Genomic DNA, 22,817 nt, shown 5'->3' with positions numbered 1-22,817 from the left:
TGCATAGATGTTCATTGATAATTAAAACAAATTGAACATATGTACTTTTTAAATTTGAGATCAAAAATCACCTATACTTAATACCTCAGTGTGACTCTGTGGTTGCTTTAAGACTAAAGTAGATAATAGATATATAAAGGAACCCAACTAGGCTATCAATTTACTGGACCACCGAACGATAACGGCCAGTCAGTTGCTCAGGCTGTCACTTTTTACTGCGACAGGCCGACGTCCGGCAATCTGATAGTGGGTCCCTAACGGCCCAGCCACGACATTGGTCTAAGCGCGACAGCGGTGAGCGGCGGCCATACATTGGAGGGAGACACAGCGATGGGACTTTTCATTCGCACGTATGGCTGCCGCTCACCGCTGTCGCGCTTAGACCAATGTCGTGGCCGGGCCGTAAGACTTATTACTCAAAAAACTGTGAAACTGCGAAGGTAAGATATATCTCAGTTCTGCCGGCCTAGCCTAGCCGAAATGACAATCGTTGACGTCAGACTCCGACAGAAATGCAGTCTGACTGTCGCGCCAATACGCAAGAGCGATAGAGATAGATAGCTACGAAACAGATATTATCGTGAGCGTTTGTACCTTTGGCTACGTACCCTGTCCCTGCAGCCGAATGGAATTTCTACGATGCGAAACGAAAACGAAACGCCGCGAAAGGTAGTCTGGCTCTGTCACGCCAATACGAAAGAGCGATAGAGATAGATATCTACGAGCGTTTCGTTTCGTGAGCGTTTGTGCATTCCGCTACGTACCCTGGTCTAATTAAAAACTGCCCCGCCATTATTAATGCCGCTAATTTGTAATGCACCGCAAGGGCCTGCGAAGTTTGACGCGAAAATATTAAACTGATTTGTGTGGGAGTGTACGAAACGTGTTTCAAACTTGCCGTAGTGTGAGTGTCCAACTTGTCGTACTTTGCGATACTTTGTGTGTGTTATAAGTTTGACGTGTCTTTCTGTCGGTCTGTCTGTCTGCGTGTCTCTGTCTGTATGGGGCATCGTAGCTTCCGAACGGATGAACCGATTTAGTTTTTTTTTTCGGTTTGAAAGCTGAATTAGCCGGGAGTGTTCTTAGCCATTTGATAGAAATTTGGTCAACTATATCGGGATTTTTTTTTTAATTTAAATTTCGTATCGTATGCTGTAGTCGCGGTTTTTCAAAACGTGCCAATACGTTTTTTTTAAATAAATATTGAAATAAAAGAAATCCATTTTATTTGTTATTGTTTACAGGTGCCACGTTTCAACGGATCTTCGTATTTGCGGCTGCCGGGGCTTGGCAACTCTGCTCTGTCGTGGCTCGATATTCAGGTAAAATGTCAAATTACTTGTCATATTTAAGAGGGAGAGGGATTGGGCAGAACATGTCTGCCGAATGCATCCAGATCAGTAGAGGTAGGTAGTTAGGTAAAAACCCACAATTTATTTATGTGATTTAGGTAGATTTTACAACGATATTGTCTAAAATTAGTACTTGTACAATACGCGTTCATAACTCTTCAATACGTTCAAAGTGTACCCTTTATAAATATAATTCACACTTAATCCTTAACGTTGAATAAGCTGAGAAATTTCAAAAAGGAAGAAAATTCAATAGAGCCGAATGCAGACCGGCACAAAGGTCTACATTAAATCGCCCGCTGAAGGCATCTGTTCATTAGCGGGACTTTCCTCTCCTCCAGACTTTAGAAAAAAGTTTAAAAAAGACTTAGGGTTGTCGGTTGTCGATTTTCTAAAAATAATTTGTAGGAGTAACTGCGACCACTCTTTGTATTACTGCGCCCATTAATTAAATATATGTTTTTACGTAGTCTATAGTAGTGTCCCACTGACATCTGTGGTCCCACTGCTGGGCAAAGGCCTCTCCCCTTAACCTCCATTGACTACCGGTTTAGTGCCCCTTCCGGCTAGTTAATGAGGAAGGTGTCTAGGTCATTCCTCCATCTCCTTCTGGGCCTGTCGCGTCCGCGCTCTATTTGTGGCATCCAATTGACAACGTTTCAAAATTTTCAATGTCCCTAAATCGAAAACCATTTCGAGATATACGCTTGTAGATCACATAAATCATTTTTTTTATTTTTTTTCCGCATTTTTAGTATAAAAAATCTTAAAAATAGTTTAAAGGGGAAGTGACGTCAAATAGCTGATTTAGAGCAGCCACTATATCAAAAAAATCTTCCAGTTGGGATGTCACTTGAGTTTGACAGTGAAACTTATCACAGTTCGTAGCAAAGATATTTAAAAAAATCATGGCTTAGTCTATGATTTGTAGTCATTCACTAGTGGTTGACAGTGACACTTGACAGTCAGACATACCGGACTGTTTAAGCTGACTGTTAAAACTTTTTTTTTAGGAATGATTTTGTCGTTTTCTTAGGTGTATGAAACAACACATGTGACGTCACGAAGCTGTGTCTTGACGTTTGTAACTTACGCTCTTTCTGTTCGAAGTAGTAATAAAAAGGGATTTTCGCATTAAAATAGCAGTTTTTGGAAAAATAAAAAAATACGTGTATCTTTTAGTTTTGAGTTCTTTCAAACCAAACAATAAAAAGAAGTAGTCGAAAATATGAAATGTTGTCAATTGGTGTGGCATCAAGAAACATTAACCTATTATGAAATTAAAATCAATATTTTTTACGTAAATACACACGAAAAAATTTTTGATGGAAAAGTTTATTAGGTTAGATTAGAAATGTGACATCCAAGAAAAGGATTAGTTTCTAATAGAGTAGAAAACTGCTATTTCATTGTCTGTACCTGACTGTTTTGTTGAAGTGTGTTTGCAACGAAAATATTTTTCTAACTTTCTTTCCTGAAATTCGTTTTCGTGACGTAATTTATTGACATCTTGACTAGGCTCCCTGGTTTAGGACCTCCCTAGCGTTAGGAGAGGAGAGAACCTTATACATTTAATGAGGAGGCACGCTCAAAGGTTATGACAGATGGCGCCACCTTATTGGTCCATTGCACAGGTAAAGAATTTCATACGTGAGAGCGAGAAGGTGGTATTTTTTCTCTCTCACACATATAAATGACAGTGACATGCCTAGACACTTGCACAGGCGCCGCCTGGCGGGATAAAATGTCAGTGTTCCTCCTCATTTTTACATGTCTTTAATCAATTAAACTCGAAAGTGACAACCCTAATCAATTGCCGGTATCAAAGTTGTGAAAAATCACCAATGGAAATTCTTACCGACGAGTTCCTACCGGTGTACCTACTTCGGCTCTTCCGCACACTTCGGAAAATGAGTAAAGTCATGAAAAGTAGTCGACTAAGTTCACTTCAGAATTCACTTTTTTTAGTACTCCTTTAAGTTCATACCAAAGCATTGGAAAGCACCGATTTGCTTTCAGCTGCATTTTTATTTAACTTTTAAAAAGTATAACGCCGTGTCTTGCGTGGGCGACGGTCGCGCGACCGTCGCCGTCGCGTCTCATACTTCCATATCGATAAGGTTTGATTTCGCATACGTCGCACGCAAGCCACGGCGTAACATGAGTGTACTAAACGCGTAAACTTTCGGACTCATTTTGTATGGAATTTTGCACAGCGTGCTAAGTAGACAGATTGGAAACGCTGCTTATCTAAACAGTTTTTTGTATGTACTTAACTACTTACCTATATCGTTAACTAAATTAATTAGGAAACTTTTTTTTCAATTGATATTGCGAATTTCATGTGTGTGATATTTAGACCAATCTGAGAAGCAAATAATGGCACGTAAAAATTTCGAGTGGCATGTGAGAGATCTTCCTTTAAATGTGTCAGGGCCGGATGACTTACCTTAGCGTGTAAATGATACGAAAACTCGCATGCGAGTTTCAGTACATTGCGGTACTTATTTTAAAACTTCTGCTTTATTAGCTCCCTCTGAAAGTAGGCAAAGTCGTGGGGAAAAGCCAGTGATGGTAATTAATATTATTATTCTCTTACTAGTGTATCTCAAAAGAAAATAGTAAAATGGAGTTGGATTTTCCAAAACAATTTTAGTAAAGCTACTTAAAATATGAATTCAAAAGCCATGTTTTCATTTAATTATCCCTCACAATATACTCTGCTAAATGAAAACTTCATACGCGCACTTATCAACTCAGACCAGACAAACACATTTCATTCTAACTTCTAACTCTCTGTAAACAAAGTTTAAGTTAAAGCGAGCATAGTTTTATTGGGTTTAAGGTAACTTGTGTAATATTAGTTTTCATATCCTTAGAGTTGAAAATAGTTTGGATTTAGGAAAACTTTACGTGTGTCGTGGGAGAACTATATTTAATTAGTCCGAGTCATTTATTTGAGACACTTGGAAACTAGGACTAGAAATAATATTGCAGATTGGTATTTAAAGGGTTGTCTGTGGTGTAGAGAATGTGAATGTAGGTTTATATGATTTGCAAGTAGTTTTGTTAATTAAATAAGATATAGCTTAGTTTAGGGTGTAGGTTGATAATTCTATGTGGGTTGCTGAAATACAGTAGCGTTCACGTATTATTACACCGATAAACATTTATATAAATGTTCTTGTATGAACTCCTTTTACATAGTTTAGAGTTAGGTATCCAATTATCCATACTAATATTATAAATGGGAAAGTGTGTGTGTATGTTTTTTTGTCCGCCTTTCACGCCAAAACGGAGCGACGAATTAACGTGATTGTTTAGGTGGAGATAGTTGAAAGAATGAAGAGTGACATACGCTACTTTTTGTCTTTTTCTAACGCGAGCGAAGCCGCGGGCAACAGCTAGTATTTAATATTTATCCATAAAGTACGAATATTACACCATACATCTCACATCATCTACATGTGAGATGTATCTACACCGTTACTTTCCGTAGGTACTATTACGAGTACTTCATATGAGCAAGATTTCGTAGAAATTTTAGATAAAAATAAGAACAGACAAAACGAATACGCTTTTAGAAGAAAACTCAAAGCCAGAAACACTAATTTCCGTCTTAGTGTTGAATGTCTCTTATTTTATGAAAATGGATAAAACAGAGTTTGCAAACTATTATTGGCAGTTGGACGAACTAGCAAACTTCGTAGTTTCAAATAGCCCAATCAGGCCCGCGGCGCTCATTGAATTCAGAGGCAATTCTGAAACTGAAAACGAGTTCCTGAATAAAATATTGACCATTTTATTTGAGGACTACCTGCAGAGCATAATAATACTAGAGAGCGGACATGCCGCCAGCGGACGTGGCGCAGCTGTTAGCTCATTGAGCATACAGCTTAGTTGACACGACCGTTGCGTGATGCTGCTGGGGATGATCCGCTGCTGGGGATCGATTTTTGAATTAGGAACGCACGAATTCGCCGTTCGAAAGTATGTGGAAAACGACGTAATGCTATTTTTGAAAAAGGACGACTTTCGAATCTGTTAGTAGAATTTAAATAGCTGGTAGTGGAGACATTATTGAACGAATTTCACGAAATCGAATGACCGAGATTCAAAAATCTGCCCCCTGGTCGTTCGTCTATTGCCGAATAGCCCAAGTTCGAAAAACTCGTACAGCTCTAAGATGTTAATACAATACAACCACAGAATACATATATAATACAACTCCCTGCTAGTCTGCCTGTGACCACGAACGTAATGTCACGTACGAAACGTTGGGTTAAATACAGCGTGTTTTTATTGAATTCCGTTGACTTCGGCATATAGTTAGGTCCATTATAGGAAACAGAATGGCATAGTTAGTTTTCTAAAATTTGTATTTTTTTCTAAAAAAAATCGATACACCTGCGATAGATGTTAACTTCAATTGCTGTTGTGAAACGGGCTTTACGATTAAGTGTCAAAACTATGAAATGTCAATCGCATATCAAACTAACAGCAATTGAACTAACATCTATCGCAGGTGTATGGTATTTTTCAGAAAAAGTTACGAATAAAAAAAAAATAACTATGCTAAATATTCTATTTCCCATTATGGGTCTAACGATTTAATTTACGTTTTAATTTATTAATAGAAACCTACTATGTAGTAAACAATTAGGCTGTCTATCAGTATGTCGATTAATGTGGCGTCTGCATGTAATTTCAGTCATTATTTATGCAGTGCGTCGCGTTCACAAACCAAACTAAGGTCAATTAAATTAAGGTACAGCGGGGCAAATCTCGACTAGGGGTCAATTGTAACTAATCCATTTTCTCCATTATTATTATATTGTTGAGTTTTACATGTATCCACTGAACACGCCTGCCATATATAACCGGATGGACACTCTAGTCTATTTAATAATGCAACCATTGTAAAAAATTGAAAAATGGACCAGTTACATTTGCCTCCCTTATTACTAATCTTTGAAGCTATCTCTTTAACATCAGTAGGTACCTAATGGAATCTTTGTGACTTCAATGTATGGCATAGACGATGTATGTTAATAAGATAGGGTTCCAGAGTGGCCGAGGTTTGGTTCGGCAACTGGTTGACCGTAAGTATGTACCTTTGTTGTAATTACATTATATAATATATTTTTGCAAAAAAGATGAGGATGACTATTTAAACGTAATTTAACGATCATAATAATATATTCATCCCCGGCGTTCAACTATATCTACCAGCAGCGGCTCGTCCATACTAGCATAAAATTGATTACTAGTAAAGTATCTAATGTTAAGGTAGGTTTATTTTTGCTCCGTGTTGCCTAGCAGAAATTTTCACCAGCCGCCACTGATATCTACCTACTATAATTTACCAGCTATAAGTAAATGAAATTGTATCTGAAACGGCTAAGAGTAAAGAGGTAGGTAACAGACAGATAAATAGATAGAATTACCTTCTACACAAAAATAACTTTGCTTTCATCACAATATCGGTAACTAAGTACCTATTTGGAATATTCGTTTTAAATTTTATCCATTTTCGATTTATTCCTTGTTCAGTTTGAAGTTGGACTAGTAAAAGTTTTCTACGTAAAATATAGTTTCCTTTGAAAGTATACTGTAACAAGAGAATAGTTTATTGATCCTTTTAAAGTTCCCGCTCTGCTATTATAAAGGAAAGTTTGAGTTTCGTGACAAAATCTAGGCAGGTAAGGACTGTAAGGAGTTGGTTTTATTTTTGTTTCTTGTTAGAAATTAAAATCTTATTTTCCTGTGGACAATGTTTTCTTATACGACAACTTTAAGTAAAGCTATAATATATGGTGAGAGTAGGAGTTTTTATGTTAGTGTATAGTTTTTGGAGATATTTGGGAGCATCGCGTTGGTGTCTGTGTCTACGACTGACCACCCACGAAATACGAAGGTATAAATCGGTTAGATAAGAAAAAACGTAGGTGGAAAATCTTGACTACGCATGAAAATGAGGGGTGCATCTCAAAGATCAGCGATAAATCTCATGCTATCCATAAATTACGCCGAATCAGCATCAATTTTAATTTGTGCGCGAACCTAATAGAGATTTAAAGGTATTTGAAGCGTCATAAATTAAGTACATTATAAATTAAATACAAACATCGATGACAACACAAATTTAATGCATTATTTTAGAAATTTTCAAAGAAATAATATCACGTAATATATTGCTACTGACTATGACGCAACAACGTGAACAACCTGCGCGCGACAGTATCGAGCTACCTAAATTTTATTGCATATTGTCACTAGATGGAGCTGCCACTATCTACACTCTACAGTATAATGCCAACGAAACGGTGCGATTGTGTGCGTTCCGTTCATTGAGTTATATGTACTACGTACTATAGGCGACGTTGCCAGACGGAAACTCTGCACAAGCTGACAGATGCGCGGAGTGCGCGAAGCGGTAATTTACGCGTAGAGTAGTAAGTCCACCATCAGATGTGAGACATTATTATATTCCGCCTGTCAAAATTATTTATTTATTTATTTACAACTTAAAAAATACAAAGTAAGCGATCACTGCCGCCCATGGACACCCGAAACACCAGGGGTGTTGGAGGTGCGTTGCCGGCCTTTAAGATGGGTGTACGCTCTTTTCTTGAAGATTTATCTTCTTCTTTAAAATACAAATATATACTTATATATATATATAATAATATATATATAGTGCGGTCAGTTTTTTTGGACAAAGCGTATCCATTGTTCTCTTTTTTCATGACCAGGCCAAAGAAAACAGCAAAAAGTGAGCGTGCTAAAAATACAATTTTACTCAATAACTATTAACAATCAATAAACAAATTAACTTTTTTTTATATTATAGTAACATAATTCATAAAGTAGTAAGTAGTTACCTAATAATTTTCCAAATTGAAATAAATATATTTCGCAAATCTATTAGAGGTGAAACACATTAGTAGGAACAATGAAAATGGCACATCTGCGTGGTTAACTTTTTAGTCTATGATTGCGTCACCAAAATCGCGGAAGCCTCGCTCCCGCTCGCGTGTTCGTAGAATATTCAGCTGTCGTGTCGGCCGATAATATTTGTTTGTGTGCGTTAATAATGTAGGTATACGTTTGTAGTAGTGTGCGTGACAAAAATGTCGTCTATTAAACAGCTGCCAATGATCGAAATTCAAATTAGTTGAACAATTTCCATTGAAAAAAAAAGTTTGTAATGCATCGGTCCGAATTGCGGATACTAGTTTTATCATCTTTTAGTAGATATAATTGAATGTAAAATTATTTATTTTGCCTGACACTCTTGAGTATTTTTTTATGCCGTTATTTTAATTTTACAATATAATATTTGGAATATAGTGCTTTATAATTATTAAATATAAAACATTTTTTAAATACTTTTTGATACAAAATCATACTTCATTGATTTGGAACAACGCTTTTTATCGGACCTACATCCGACACTATCGGAAGCGTTTATCGGATGTAGGATGTCGATCTGACACCCGATATCGGATCGGATAATGTGAAAACGGCCTAAGCATTCACCGTTAGTGCGTTTTCACATTATCCGATCCGATATCGGATGTAGGACCGATATCCCATACACTGAAGCCGCCATCTTTGATTTTTGCCTTTGAAATCCTTCCGACATTTGCCACATGCACGACCGATGCGATGCATGCGAAATCAAACCTTATCGATATGGAAGTATGAGACGCGACGATTGCCGACTGGCTAGGATTTCCGAACGCACACGAATGCGCGCTCGGTCGCCGATCTGCGGCGGAGTGGGCCAAGACCTCGACGCGACGCCGTCAGCAACTAAGTACTACCTAGGTACTTATAAATAGTCAAGAGCGTTTGTATGGAGAATTAACTCCTCCTGTATCGTCTTAAGGATGAAATGTAATAATATTCATTTCTATATTTCTAAGTAACTACGCGCCTGCTTTCGAGTGCTTTAAATTTTAACAAATCAATGCATCCTTTGGTCGGGGGCTGGGGCCTCTCAACTCAAGGTCGCCGGCGCGCGGCGCCGTGGTCGCGGGGCGCGGGGCGTGGGGTGCGGGGTGGGGCGCCGCGGATCTCGTTCATTCAATTCCGCTTGCATGTGTTGCGGACAGAGCGAGTATATTATACGTACGCGGCGAGCACACATACAAGCCGCACGGCAACGCCATCTAGTAATGTTCGACTTTAAACGTCCATGTGACGTTATAGGTTTAGTGCGTGATAGCTAAAACAGATGTCGCAAGATGTTGCAGTTTGATGACTATTTCGACGTAGGATACTGATAAGAGTTTTGTTGGCCACGCGTGGCTACTAGCGCCATCTAGCTCTTTGAATGTGGATTAAATTTAGCCTACAGGTCTAGAATACTTAGGACGGCGCCCATTTTTAGTATGGGATTAGGTATCTGTACTAGTATTATTTGATCTGTGCTAATAGGTATTTACGAGTTTCGGGCCTAGCTGACGAGGCTATCGTTGACGCTACATTGCGATCGACACGCAGTCAAAAAAAAGGGCTAAGATGGACTGCTGTCTATCATTTATTTTGTCACCATGACGGTCACGTTCTAACCAGTAGCACACCTCGGACACTGACGATCAAATATATGAAAGAAGCGCGTTCCTAGCACACAGTCTAAGCTCGTGTAGGTGATGAACGCGTACTATGCTTGTATGAGTGAGATATGACAGGTCGACTGTTCGCGTTTTTTCGCGTACGAGAGGGGATGGGCGGCACTTTCAGCCGGGAGCGGGTGGCCATATTGTACGATAGTACTCTTTAGTATAGTCAGTAGGTATAATAAAGCAAAGCCTCTACAGCCAACGGCTAGCCGAAAGGACAATCGTTGACGCTAGACGCCGATCGAAACAGTATGGCTCTGTCGTGCCAATATGGCATTTGGCTACGTACCCTGAAGAGCGATAGAATAGATATAGATTAGTATACTTACGAAGCGTAAGCGTATGTGACGTTGGATAGGTGCCCTAATGCACAAATCTATGAGCTTGTTGCGAGAAGCGGGTAGGTATTAATGAATTTACGAGCCGGTTATCCTGTTTTGATTCAAGACGGCTAATTAGCTAATTAAGGAAATAATTACAGACAAAATTATAAGACTATTGTGAAACCAAAAATGACGATTAAATTTGTAAAATTATAGGTTAACAAAAATGTAAACCATTTTTTTAAATGGAATAAAACGAAATATTTGGCTTTTGAGAAATTAGTTATGTTAGTCTTACGTTGAACGCTCATTTCCTACATCGCGTTTTTCCTGATATAATGAGGTCGGTTCAGGAGCGTCCTTGCGACATGTCGTAAGTCGTGAACACTACCAATACAATCATTTATTAAGAAAAACACATACAAAAAATACAACAAAAAACCTCAGACATCATAAATACAATTAAAACTTAACCTAAAATTAAAGTTAAATATAAAATACTTCCCCTAATTCACCTCCCTCTGGCATGGTCGCCAGGACACTCGCAGAGTTTCCTCTCTGCACGGCCAGACTCAGCCTTTGTGCAAAGGCAGCGCCCGCTCGTTGGTCCCCTGAGACGCCTACAAGCCTGACCGACACCTCCTTAACGAACTTCTTGGTGTCGCTCGACCACGGACCGAAAGTCTCCATTGCAAGCGCCGCAAACTCGTATTCATTTGACAGAAACGCGTATTTGCGGCGCTTGAACATTTGAGCCTGATCCGCGGCAGTCCCAGGCTTCCGAGCCGACCCTTCCACGTGGGACGGTGCCAACGTATCTACGCAAGTAGCGTCCCACGCCAAAGGGCGACCCAGAGTCCACGGTACAAGAGTGCAACCATCAGGTCTCTTACCGTCAGCCGCGCAAAGACCCGACGGCTCCAACGTCGCGGGGAGCGAGGCAGTGCTCAGGGCTCGGCGGATCAAATCATTCAGGGTGGCATGCCTATAGAGTCGGCCAGCACTCATCCTGCAGTGCAAGCCATGTCGCCCCAGAATGTCCACAGGCTGGACGCAACGGCTGCAACTGTGAGCCTCGCAAATTCGCAGACCCAGGCGAAGGCAAACAGCAATTCGTAGGGCCGATGGATCCAGAGTGGACCCTAAATTTCGAGATGGGAGAGCGTGCAGCCAGTATCCCGACTCTTTTTCCGACACCGCCAAGAGCCTAGCTCGTTCGAGTTGGTTTGGGTAGTTCTGTATATGAGAGATTGGTGCTTCCTCTCAACATTGAAAACATCCCATGCTGCTTGGTTTGATTTGTCACTCGGCACCTGCTCGACGGTATGGTCTGCTCCCCAAGCTGCTTCCGCGACCGCCAAGCATGACACCACCACGTTAGCGGTTTCAGGAATTCGAAGTATACCGCTAACGAGGGTGAAAGTGCTGTAGACAGACGACAAAAACGCCGGGAGAGCTAGACCCCCCGCCAAACGAATACCGAGCCCGCCATATTTAATTGGGAGGGTAGCCTGAGCCCAACTCGACGGTGTGAAACTGATGTTTAAGATCCTACCAACCGCCTCTCCCAGGATCCTATCAATGTTTGATGTGATCAAAGGGAATTTCCAGACTGGGGAGCAGCGAAGAATGTACAGAAATCGCGGCGAAAACAGGCAAAGACGTAAAATAAAGATGGCCATGTGTGGATTAATCAGATACAACAACTCTGAATACTTGTAAAATTGTTCGATCTTGCCGTCGATGGCCCTCGGAATCGATTCGTCTAAAACAGGGGCTCCTAAAAGTGTAAGAGTATCGCGCGACAAGACCGAAATATTTGGTGTTATGAAGTTAATATCATCAATCAAAGACGACTTGATGTCAGGGTTACCCCTCTTACGGGCGTCCGAAATGAACAACTCGCACTTATCGTAATTAATTGCCAAACCAATATCTGAAAACTTATCCTTTACGTTAGTTAATGTTTGTAACGAGTAGTAAGATTTAGTTTAAAAAAATCGTATGTGCGTTCTCGCCTCGTAAATCCATACTAATTTTATAAATGAGAAAGTATGTGTGTCTGTTCTGTTTGTCCATCTTTCACGGCAAAGCGGAGCGACGAATTGACGTGATTTAAATGGAGATAGTTGAAGAGATGGAGAGTGATATAGGCTACATTTTGTTTCTTTCTAACCCCCCACATCCCTGAAATGGGGGGTGGAAGTTTGTATGGCGCATTCCGCAATTTTCGAGTTTAACGCGAGTGAAGCCGCGGGCAAAAGCTAGTAGCCCCTAAAGGTTTTTACCGCACGACATCGTAAATGGATCAAACCATACTAACCTATTTTTTTTAAATTTCAGATAACTCTGAAACCGTCGAGCGGCGATGGGCTGGTTCTCTACAACTCGGAGCACGCCAGTGGTGATGGCGACTTCTTTTCCTTACATCTGCGGGACTATTTTGTGGAGTTCGCGTTTGATCTTGGCTCTGGCATAGCTCTTGTAAGGTAAGGAATGTTTGCCATGAATCAGAAAGATATGACACGAAAGAAAAAGTGACATTCAGATTCAGCGGTGACGACAGGATCCTACCAAGTCTGATGTCCTGGAGCTCTAGGCTATCTTGTCGCGAACGGTATGGATGGAAGGTCAGAATTGTCGACGATCCCAAACTCACAGCAGGCGGTATTGAACCCTAAGTAGAGACTTCGCCTCCTTATGTGTGTTCTATCGCCTGTACAATGGGTTGTGTTCTGAAGAACTGTTTGACATGATGCCAACGGCCACTTTTCATCATCGCACCACTCGCCATCGACAGGGCGCTCATCCACACACTTTGCAACCTAAATGGTCGCGCACCGTGTGGTTTCAGAGGAATTACCTCCCACGAACGCTCCGGCTGTGGAATGAGCTCCCTGTCAAGGTATTCCCGATGAACTACAGTATGGGGTTCTTCAAAAAAGGAGTTTACATGTTTATAATGGGTCGGCAACGCGCATGTGACACCCCTTGAGTTACAGGCGTCCATAGGTTACGGTGACCGCTTTCCATCAGGCGAGCCGTATACCTGTTTGCCACCGACGTGCAGGTATTAAAAAAAATCCTGAAGCCATCCTTCCCAATGTGTCCAGTTAATGCAATCTTTGAAAGACAACCCATGCTAGTTGCATTTAAAGAACTCTAATGTCGAACAATTCAGCGTATGTAGGTATCTTATCCTCCTGTACCATCATCTTAAGATATATCTAAATTCAGATTAAGTTTGTCTCCCTAGTTAGAAGCCTAAGGCAGTTAGGCACGGTGCTAACTAGACACAAAGACATATGTAACTCCGTATAGACAGATAAAGTCTAAGAAAAAAACGTACCTCAAAACCGAAAAAGGTACGGTGAGCTAGATGGCGATACACCTTTGGGGTACGCTCGGCTAAATGGCGCTAATATCAATATTTGACATTTTAACGCATATCAAGCTAAAAATATGGGCCAAATTGTCTAAACTGAGGTTCAAAAGTTTTAAGCCTGTGTCGAGAGATGGCAGTCTGTGCACTGTGATTACACATTTTACTTTGACAGTAACTCTCTATAATACTCGATCCTCTTTGCTAGACATGAACGGACTTCAACAATGCGTCGCTTATCGAGAATAGTGGCACAACTCAAAATGAAATGCTACTGCACTTTATATTCTAACTCTTACCGGTAAGATTAAAATTCTAATGGCATTTCATTTTGAGTTGTGCTACTATTCTTGATTAAGTGACGCAATGGAAAATTGGTCCATGTATTCATCTTACGATTCTTACGAGTTATATTAATGTTTCAGGTCCGCGTACCCCCTGGCGCCGAACAGTTGGCACCGAGTATCAGTGAGCCGATCTGGACGCCGCGCGTCCTTACGTGTCCGCGCCACCTCACCACGCGACGTCACTGATGCCACCAGGTATTGACTTAACGTTATTGTAATGTACTTGTTACTGCAACATACAGGACGCGCGAACGACAGAAGAAGCTCTTCCGCTTACTAATGGTCGCCATTCACACTGATTTCAGTGCCAGCCTTGAGATAAGTTTAAAAATTCGGATATCAAGCGTCGAGAATGTCTTTGCCAATTATAATTCCAGATTAACTCCGTTTAGAAACATACGATTCTTCAGTTCCTCCAATTCTTAAGATAAGTTCAGAAATTCCGATATCAAGCGTCGAGAATGTCTATGCCTATTCTACTTCTTGCCAGACCAACTTCGTTTAGAAACCCACAATCCTTCAGTTCTTCACTACATCCCCTAGATGTGTTGAGGACTTCAGCTTTCCACTGTTTTGTCCACTAACCAGTTTTAATGCGTATTCCAGATCAGTGACGTCACACGGCACAGCGCGGCGCCTCTCGCTCCGGCAGCCGATGCTGCTGGGCGGCGCGCCGCACCCATTGCCCCCGCGGCTCGCGCTGCACGCCAGCTTCAGTGGCTGCGTTGGGCAGGTGAGTCATTCACTCATTCGTTCGTTCATTCATTCAATAAGTAACTTTTGCTCTTGTTTTAGTTTTGTTCTTTCGTATTAAATATTTCATAAATTACCCGATTTTACATAACTACTTGTACACTGGTAAATAATAAATTAGGGACGCCACTTTCTACGTAACTATCGAATTTTTGGCGTATTTAAAATTATTACTTAAACATGGCAACAATTGCGAAACATGTCGCATTTTATTTATGGTATTCATTGATTTTGTACAATTTTAATAATAGGTAGGACCTATAAAAAATAATAATACCTATTACAAATTTAAACAGAGTCATACCAAGCGAAGTTGTCAGCGTTTTTGATATTTCCAACGTTGCAAGTTTTATTTTAAATACCAAAGTTCTACGGAATTATGTCGTTTATTTAACCATTGCACAACAGGGGCTATCAAAGTCGTTGTCAACTTGACATAACCTTCCTTCAAAATCTATCATTCAGAACGAATGATTTCTCCATTCACTCACTTGACCGGTCGTTGTTTGACAGCTGGTAATAAACGACGAGGAGCTGTCGATTGTGGCGTCGGCGCTGGGCGGTGTCAACGTGGATAACTGTGATGACAACAATGCAACATGCACGTAAGTACTGTTTGTTTATACGAGTACTTACTTACGTATTAACTGGTTTACTGACGATTCGCCAAAAAACGTTTCCCAAAGTTTCACATCCCAAACTATTATTCCCAAATTATCATTTCCCAAATAAACGTTTGGCAAAACAACTTATCGCAAATTGACATTTAGCAAAACTTTTTTTGGCAAGTATTTGTTTCCCAAAATATTTACTTGGTCAAATTTCATTTTACCAAATATTATTTAGTCAAAGGTATTGTTAGGCAAAATTTCCATTTCCCAATATATTTTAATTAAATGGCGCACTAGAAATTTGTTTGTTGATTTTATATTTTGTGTCCAAGATTTGTGTGAAATAATGTGTATGTCGTATTTTTTTTCCTCCTGCTGCAAATGTCAAGGATGATATTTTCACTTACATGTCCGGATACATTTTATTAAAAAGAAACGTTATGTTTTCAAAACCATTATGTTCTATTAATTTTTAATTACTTTAAAAAGCCATTTCCGGTTTGCTCACTGTCAACCTAACACGCTCCTCCTCGCTTCGCTCGTCGTCGCACCTAAACTGACCCTGTCGCACACGAGTTTTCTGTTACAATACTAATAAAATTATTACATTACATTTATGCCTTATAATATTTATTGTCAAACGTGGTTTTGCGTGGTGTAATTTGTAGAAACATTTTTTGACAAAAAAATAGTTGACAAAATAATTTTGTCCAGTAATTAATTTGACAAAAATAAAGTTGAGCAAACTTTTCTTGTCCAACTAAAGCCTTGGGAATAAAACTGAAATTATCATTTGACAATTTTAAGTTAAATTCAAGCAAAAACATCTTCGGTAAATTAAATTAATCCCGTAGAAATGAAAATGCAAATGCCTAAATATTTTCGAAATTTGCGATGTGAAATTTTGACCAAACATGTTTTTGGGATATAAGTTTTGCCATTAAAAACGTTTGCGAAATAAAGTTTTGTCTAAATAAAATTTGACTAAGTAAAATTGTGCCAAATGATAATTTGACCAAACAAATTCATTGCGAAACATACCTTTGCCAAACAATACTTTGGGAAATGAAACTATTGCGATATGATTATTGGGAAATGAAATTTGACGAAACGTTTTTTGGCGAAACGGCAGGACACCGTATTAACTATTTAAGTATTTACCAACAGTAAATAACCGGTTACGTTAAGCATTACGTCCATAATTTAAAAAAAAACAAGAACTAAAATAGTTTATTACATTATTAGTTCAAATTTTAAATGAAAATTGCGAAAAACCTGTTTGAAATAGTATTTAAAGCCTACTACGTATGATAAAACACTTTTTGGTTCGGTGAAATTTGATATCCGACCTTCATGTATTAACGCCTTGGAAATGCTTGCAGCAAACTCGAAAATCTGCATCTACATTTTATTACTCAGTTGATACAGGAGAATGTTTGGAGACTGTTGTATAGGAGAATGTTTTGATTTTACTAGTATTCTTTAGGTTAGATACATGTAGCCACAATTCAGTGTATCTACTTACTTAACATGAATCAATAATCGTTTATTTTGATATTTCAGAGAAAAACTTTGTAAAGAGACCATCGCGCACGTACCCTACCCGAAAAACGTGTCAGAAAACGAGATCCACCATTCAATAGTGTCTAAAAAAGGCCCCAAAGCAAAGTTCTACAAAATCAAGCCCAAAAAACATATACCACATCTACACAAAGACTTGAAAAAGAAGAAATATATAAAGAAACATGATTATTTAATGGAGAGAAATAATGAGAGAAGTAACGATGTGGTTACTGGGGATCCTGCGTATGACGGACAGACATACATGCAAGTGAAGTACTTAGATGCAAATGAGATTAATTGGGGGGATACAAATACTTATCCAAGTTTCAGCGGGAAGGATAGCTTCATTCATATTGATGATGAAGAAACTATGAAGAGGTGAGTTCGATTTTTTGTGACCTAAAACTCTAAAGTAGCTAGACTATCTCACTTAACGCCGGATAAACTTATAAATAACATAAAAAAACATTTACTTAGTCACAACAATCAGAAACCACCAATAGATGCCTCTGGAACACTAGGGTCTAGAAATTCTCTACGCATTTTGTTTGATTCGGTACTTACCTTAATAAGAACTTACCTATCAGTCTCAATATAATATAACAGTTACTTTTCTAAAAAGTTAAACCAGTACAACTGTATTTTTTACTTATATTTCTAGCAATCCCACTATCATCTCCACCATTTCTAATCTGTATAAGAAATGGTGGAGATGCTGGGATTATTTTTTGGAAGGAAGGAAAAACGCAAACGAATTGTTAAATAATTCACAATTCAAAAAAAAAGTGAGAGACCTACGGATCAGATCGTTGTCATTAGTTTACGATATTTATGAATTTCAATGTTGATTGGTTTCAGACTGCTGAGCTACACACTAGACATCAACATCCGGTTCCGGTCGGAGGCACCGGACGGGCTGCTAGTGTGGTCCGGGCGCGCGGCGCGCCCGCCGGGAGACTTCCTGTCTCTCGCCATCGAGAACTCAGTGCTCGTGCTCAGGTACGAAAACTGTCATCCACGTCGTATTAATGATGATAATTGTTGATAATTTAATGTCATTTTTTTGACACGAAGTTTTTATACTAGTATTTTTTATACAATTTAGATTGATATCATTTTATTAAATCAATGTAGTTTTAAAACAATATTGTTTATTGCACCAATATCATTTAGAATAAGATGAATATTGTCACTGTTGACAATTTAAAAGTGCTTATTGTAAGATTTGAATAAAGAATATTTTGATTGATTTTGATTTCTCTACGGCGCGTATAGATGCCGGTAATTTTGATTTCTCGTAACCAAAACATAGGCAACTAGACACACTAAGCCAACCGCGAACGTCACTACATCACAGACTGACCAAATCAAGAGTTATACAAAAAAATCCCCAGATTTTTCTTCCCCAATCTTCTTCTTAATAACTCGTTGTGCACCGCCTTCACCTAAGCCCGGAGCAATCGGTGTTTTTGATGGGATCTCGACCACGTAGTAGGCCTAGTAAATTTACTCCATTGAGCATTTTTGCGCTCAGAATATAAATAGAATAGAATAAAAGCCTCATAACATAAGCTAGTTGAATGTGCTTCTCTTGATGTGGTCTATTTCCAAAACCGTAATACTCTGTTTGCTATTGCAGGTACGACCTGGGCAGCGGGGAGGTGGTCATCATCGCCAATCACACGAAGGTGGACGACGGTCTGTGGCATCGAGCACGAGCTACAAGGTACGAGATGTACAATATTGTCGTTTTGTTTCATAAAGAAACTAGTTTCTGAAAGATTTTTTACGTGCCTTTTATATCAACGTTTCGAAAGTGACATCTGTTTTCTTTCTCCTTTGTCTTAGTTAAAACCCATCTCTTACCTCCTTTGTTTTTCAGAAACAGACAAGCGGGTGTACTAGAAGTGGACGGTTTGGGATCAGTCGGGAAAATATCTCCTGGCAAGCTCAAACAACTTAACACGGAGAACGGACTCTACATAGGTAAGATAAGATTTATATGTATAATTCACATACAATTTTTTTTTTGAGATATCCTTGGATTGTGTTTACATTTATTCATGTTATTTGATACAGGTGGTCTGCCGTCAATAGAAATGAATTCCATGGGCAAATACAAGACCGGCCTCGTCGGCTGCGTCTCCCAAATATCGCTGAGCGGTGATTTCGACATCCCGCTGTCGCTGTCCAAGCTGCCCCACACAATCACCAACAACGTCGGACGGTGCGCGCCATAACATTCCCAACCACAAACCATTCGGTCGTGAGCGCAGTGAGTGAATGGGTTATTTCAGACATTAATTCACAATTTTAGAACAAAACGGGACTTAATCGCGTAAACACTTACATTTATATTAGGCCCGACGTTTCGAACATCACATTATGTTCGTGGTCACGGGTAGACTGGCGAGGAATTGCATCAAAGGTCAAAGTGTTTACGCGATTAAGTCCCGTTTTGTTCTAAAATTATGAGTGCAAATCGTGTTAGTCTAAATCAATATATTAATTCACAAGTCAACCCATTCATTCATTCGACAAAATTGAATGTGGTGATTAGATTTATTGTTGGAGTGTATGTTCATTCAAATGTTAAATGGGTTTGTTTTATTGTAAAGTGAAATGGTTCGTGCAAAAACGTTGCTTATAAAATACAGTTTAGAATTCACGAGTTTAAATTGCACTTAATGAACTATTTCACTTCATGAATCGATATGATATAGATGTATTTAGATTTTGCATACATTTACCAGAATACCAAATTGTACCTAAATTTAATTTCTAAACCGTTCAATGGATGACCAAATTCACTTAATAATAAACTCCGTACATATCAATGTAAAAATAAAATTTCGGAGGCAATAAGAACAATATCTTCAATTTTTATAATTGCCATTATAATAGTGGAACGTCAGTTTTGACACGAGTGGATATTTATGAATACTAAATAGTCAATTTAGAATAAGTAACTCAATACTGATGTACGGAATAATGTCCTTCCACGGTATACTTTTGAAATATACTATTATTTTTCTATTTTCTTCAATTATCATTTCCCCGTGAAGATGGGGTAACTTTTCAAAGTGCTTTACTATCTAGTAGATATTTAAAGAAACTATTTGTAACGTTAATTAAATAAAATTCTAGTCGTACGAGTGGTTTGCAAGCATTCATTTAGTTTATTTTACACATTTTATAAAGTTCGGTTCTAGCCAATCACAAAAATTTGTTACGATGTGAGTGTATTTTATAAATAGATAAATAAGTATAAATAGTGTTTGTATATCGGAAAATTTTCATATGGGCATGGGTTTAGAAGATTGTATGTAGACAAAGGAGCCATAACATATGAAAGACGTTTCATAAAATAGGGAAACGTACTTTAAATATATGTCTTATTGGGAGCCATGATTGCCTCAGAGGGCTCATTGCGAACCGTTGCCTGTCTGTCGCGATTGCCTCTGTTTGTCGTGTCTGTTTAAAATTCAGACCTACTGTGTGACAGAAGACAACATGTCGAACTTGGTTATCGGTAGGCCGTAGGCCCTCTACTGAGCTGAGCCTGCCCCTCTATCCCTTGCCTATGCAAAAGTAGAGTCAAATAACGAATTACAGATATTCGCGATAGGTTTTTTACAAAAGTCCTACCAGCGGCACCTGGCGGTGAAAAGTGACATTTCCCTGTTGTTTTCCCGATTGGAAAGCTAGGTTTGTTTCGCGGTACACTTGCTTTGCTTTCGTTGGCCCCTGTAGCACCGCTCTAGTCCTAGTATAGAATAATATATGAGTAGTATAAATTTAAATGCGCTTTATAACATCAAAACCTTTGATTAAATATTGTTTTGACGCGAGCAAAATGGTAGCGAATATGCAGAAAGTATTCTTGTTAGCCATAGAAAATTGCAAAAAAAATACTTTAAGTAAGTACTAAAACGCCCATTAAATGGAATTTAGCTGTATAATGTTTTTTTTTTATTTAAATTGGAAGAAATATTTATATTCACCAATACTATTCAATTTACACCTATATAATTTAATTATTACACAAGGGTGCTTTTTTGTAATTAAATTGTGTTTAAATACAATTATTTATACAATTATGTATTAATAAACCTATAAAATTACAAGTAGATACCTACATAAATAATCATCTTGGCTTGCGTCAAAACATATTTAAAAAGCGATCTATTTTTACCCTACGATACCCTTTGACGGGATTTTTCCACGAATAGGTTCAGTCAATTATATATTTCACAGGGTGTGAAAAATTATTTACAAATACATATCTTTAATTACGGTCTCTTTATATTTATTTTCTTTGACTTTTATATGTATATTTGTTTTATTTGGTGTTTGACTGCACAATAATTTAATAGCATATCTTTAATGTAAGAAAAACGTGATTGCATTTAGTTGTGTTAATTAAAACTTTTTTACCATCGCCCCCATGCATTTAGTTAGAGCCATGTATTCATTTATAGCAAAAAAAAAACAGAAGTTAGTACGTAGCTTACTTGTACAGAAAATTTACCGTACTGTACCTTACAAAATAATGACTGCTTTTACCAATGTTTTGTACCTGTATGGAAATGTATCGTTAATTTTAACTAAAACTATAAAGTAGTCCTACTTGTGACATATAGCTTGTTTAGCATTAGTTTTGTATGTGAGACCTGTCCGATGTATTATACGCCGTTATTTGTACAAAATTATATCAATAAAATATAATAAAAAACTTTTGTATTTTTTTGTCTAATAATGCAATCAAAATCACAGGCTCAAGTCAAATAAAACAGGTGCAAAAAGCAACTGCATAAGAGAATACTTCTTGATACAAATTTGTTTGAAAAAACAAATAGCTGAATTCAGTGCAATTAAAGATAAACATGAACTGATAATCAAAATAATTCAATTTAATTATACGCACAAACCTTGAAATCATATTTTACACCCACATTCCATTCATGAGTATCATTCAAAACAAAGCCTTCACGTTTATTCGTTCACTCATTCGATTCATTCGTCATTCATTTGTCGCGCCGGTCAACAACGCAACGGATGTCGCACACTATTCCATTCACTCAGTTACGCTAACCCATTGGATCAAGTCGGACGTAGGTCGAGTCGAAATATATGTATAAGGAATTTAAAGTTTATTTAACAATATCAAAGTAGTGTTTAGAATTTAGTTATTATAAACTAAATAGGTTTAAAGTGAAGTAATATAGTATTTTGGAATTATTCTGCTTGGAATCTTATTAGGTGAAGTTTTTTTTGTTGTAGTAAAAAAGTGCGGTGCGGTACCCAGTGTTCCGTGTGAAAATCTGTGGCATTTTGTGTGATTTATATAATTTATTTGGCCACGAACAGTGTTGTGAAACTAACTGTTTAGTATTTGGTAGCTTACTAGGCCTGAATACTAAAAAGCAGCCTCGCCCGACCGACCGGTTTTTCGTAAGTATCTATCTACAAACAGAAAGTAAAAGTTTGAAATGTTTTGAGTGCACACGCTAAAATGCGTGAGCTCGTAGTATTTTGCGGTGATATTTCAATAAAAATACAATTTGGTCACGGGCGTAAACTCTTTTTAAATATGCTAAAAAATACAATAATATAATAAACCGTAGTTAATTAATAATTATCATTTTATATTAGAATTAATATGCGGTTAAACCTTCACAGCAATTAAGTGCTCAACGTTTGAATGAATGATAAGTAGTGAGTGAATGATTTTGAAAGTGATTTAAGGTCAATTACATATTTTTATTGGCGTTTCAAGGTTTTGTTTTAGCGGACAAGGTGATTCAAAATCTATTGTCTAACTTTAAATTACAGCTTAAAAAGTTAAATGTTATA

At 38.3% G+C, this 22,817-nt stretch overlaps 2 protein-coding genes across 2 annotated transcripts in view; both read left to right on the top strand.

Annotated features, from left to right (window-relative positions):
* The window catches only part of LOC125239188 (pikachurin), a 98,021-nt gene extending 76,325 nt beyond the window's left edge, over positions 1-21,696 (top strand). Inside the window, exons 9-19 of the mRNA XM_048146709.1 lie at positions 1,245-1,322; positions 12,649-12,794; positions 14,113-14,229; positions 14,641-14,767; positions 15,301-15,392; positions 16,962-17,339; positions 17,820-17,960; positions 18,601-18,687; positions 18,844-18,947; positions 19,041-19,260; positions 19,466-21,696. Coding sequence (XP_048002666.1) covers positions 1,245-1,322; positions 12,649-12,794; positions 14,113-14,229; positions 14,641-14,767; positions 15,301-15,392; positions 16,962-17,339; positions 17,820-17,960; positions 18,601-18,687; positions 18,844-18,947; positions 19,041-19,201 — 1,431 coding nt within the window. The 3' untranslated portion in view covers positions 19,202-19,260; positions 19,466-21,696. The remainder of the gene's footprint in view (positions 1-1,244; positions 1,323-12,648; positions 12,795-14,112; positions 14,230-14,640; positions 14,768-15,300; positions 15,393-16,961; positions 17,340-17,819; positions 17,961-18,600; positions 18,688-18,843; positions 18,948-19,040; positions 19,261-19,465) is intronic.
* A 346-nt stretch (positions 21,697-22,042) lies between these two features.
* LOC125242400 (putative ferric-chelate reductase 1 homolog) overlaps positions 22,043-22,817 on the top strand; it is a 55,553-nt gene continuing 54,778 nt past the window's right edge. The window contains exon 1 of the mRNA XM_048151202.1: positions 22,043-22,415. The gene's annotated coding sequence lies outside the window, so the exon portion shown is untranslated. The remainder of the gene's footprint in view (positions 22,416-22,817) is intronic.

This window comes from Leguminivora glycinivorella, chromosome 2, assembly GCF_023078275.1.
Source record: "Leguminivora glycinivorella isolate SPB_JAAS2020 chromosome 2, LegGlyc_1.1, whole genome shotgun sequence".
In the NCBI taxonomy this organism is placed as follows: Eukaryota; Metazoa; Arthropoda; class Insecta; order Lepidoptera; family Tortricidae; genus Leguminivora; species Leguminivora glycinivorella.
The sequence above is the reverse complement of the archived record's forward strand: the minus strand, read 5'-3'. Positions and strand labels throughout refer to the sequence as shown.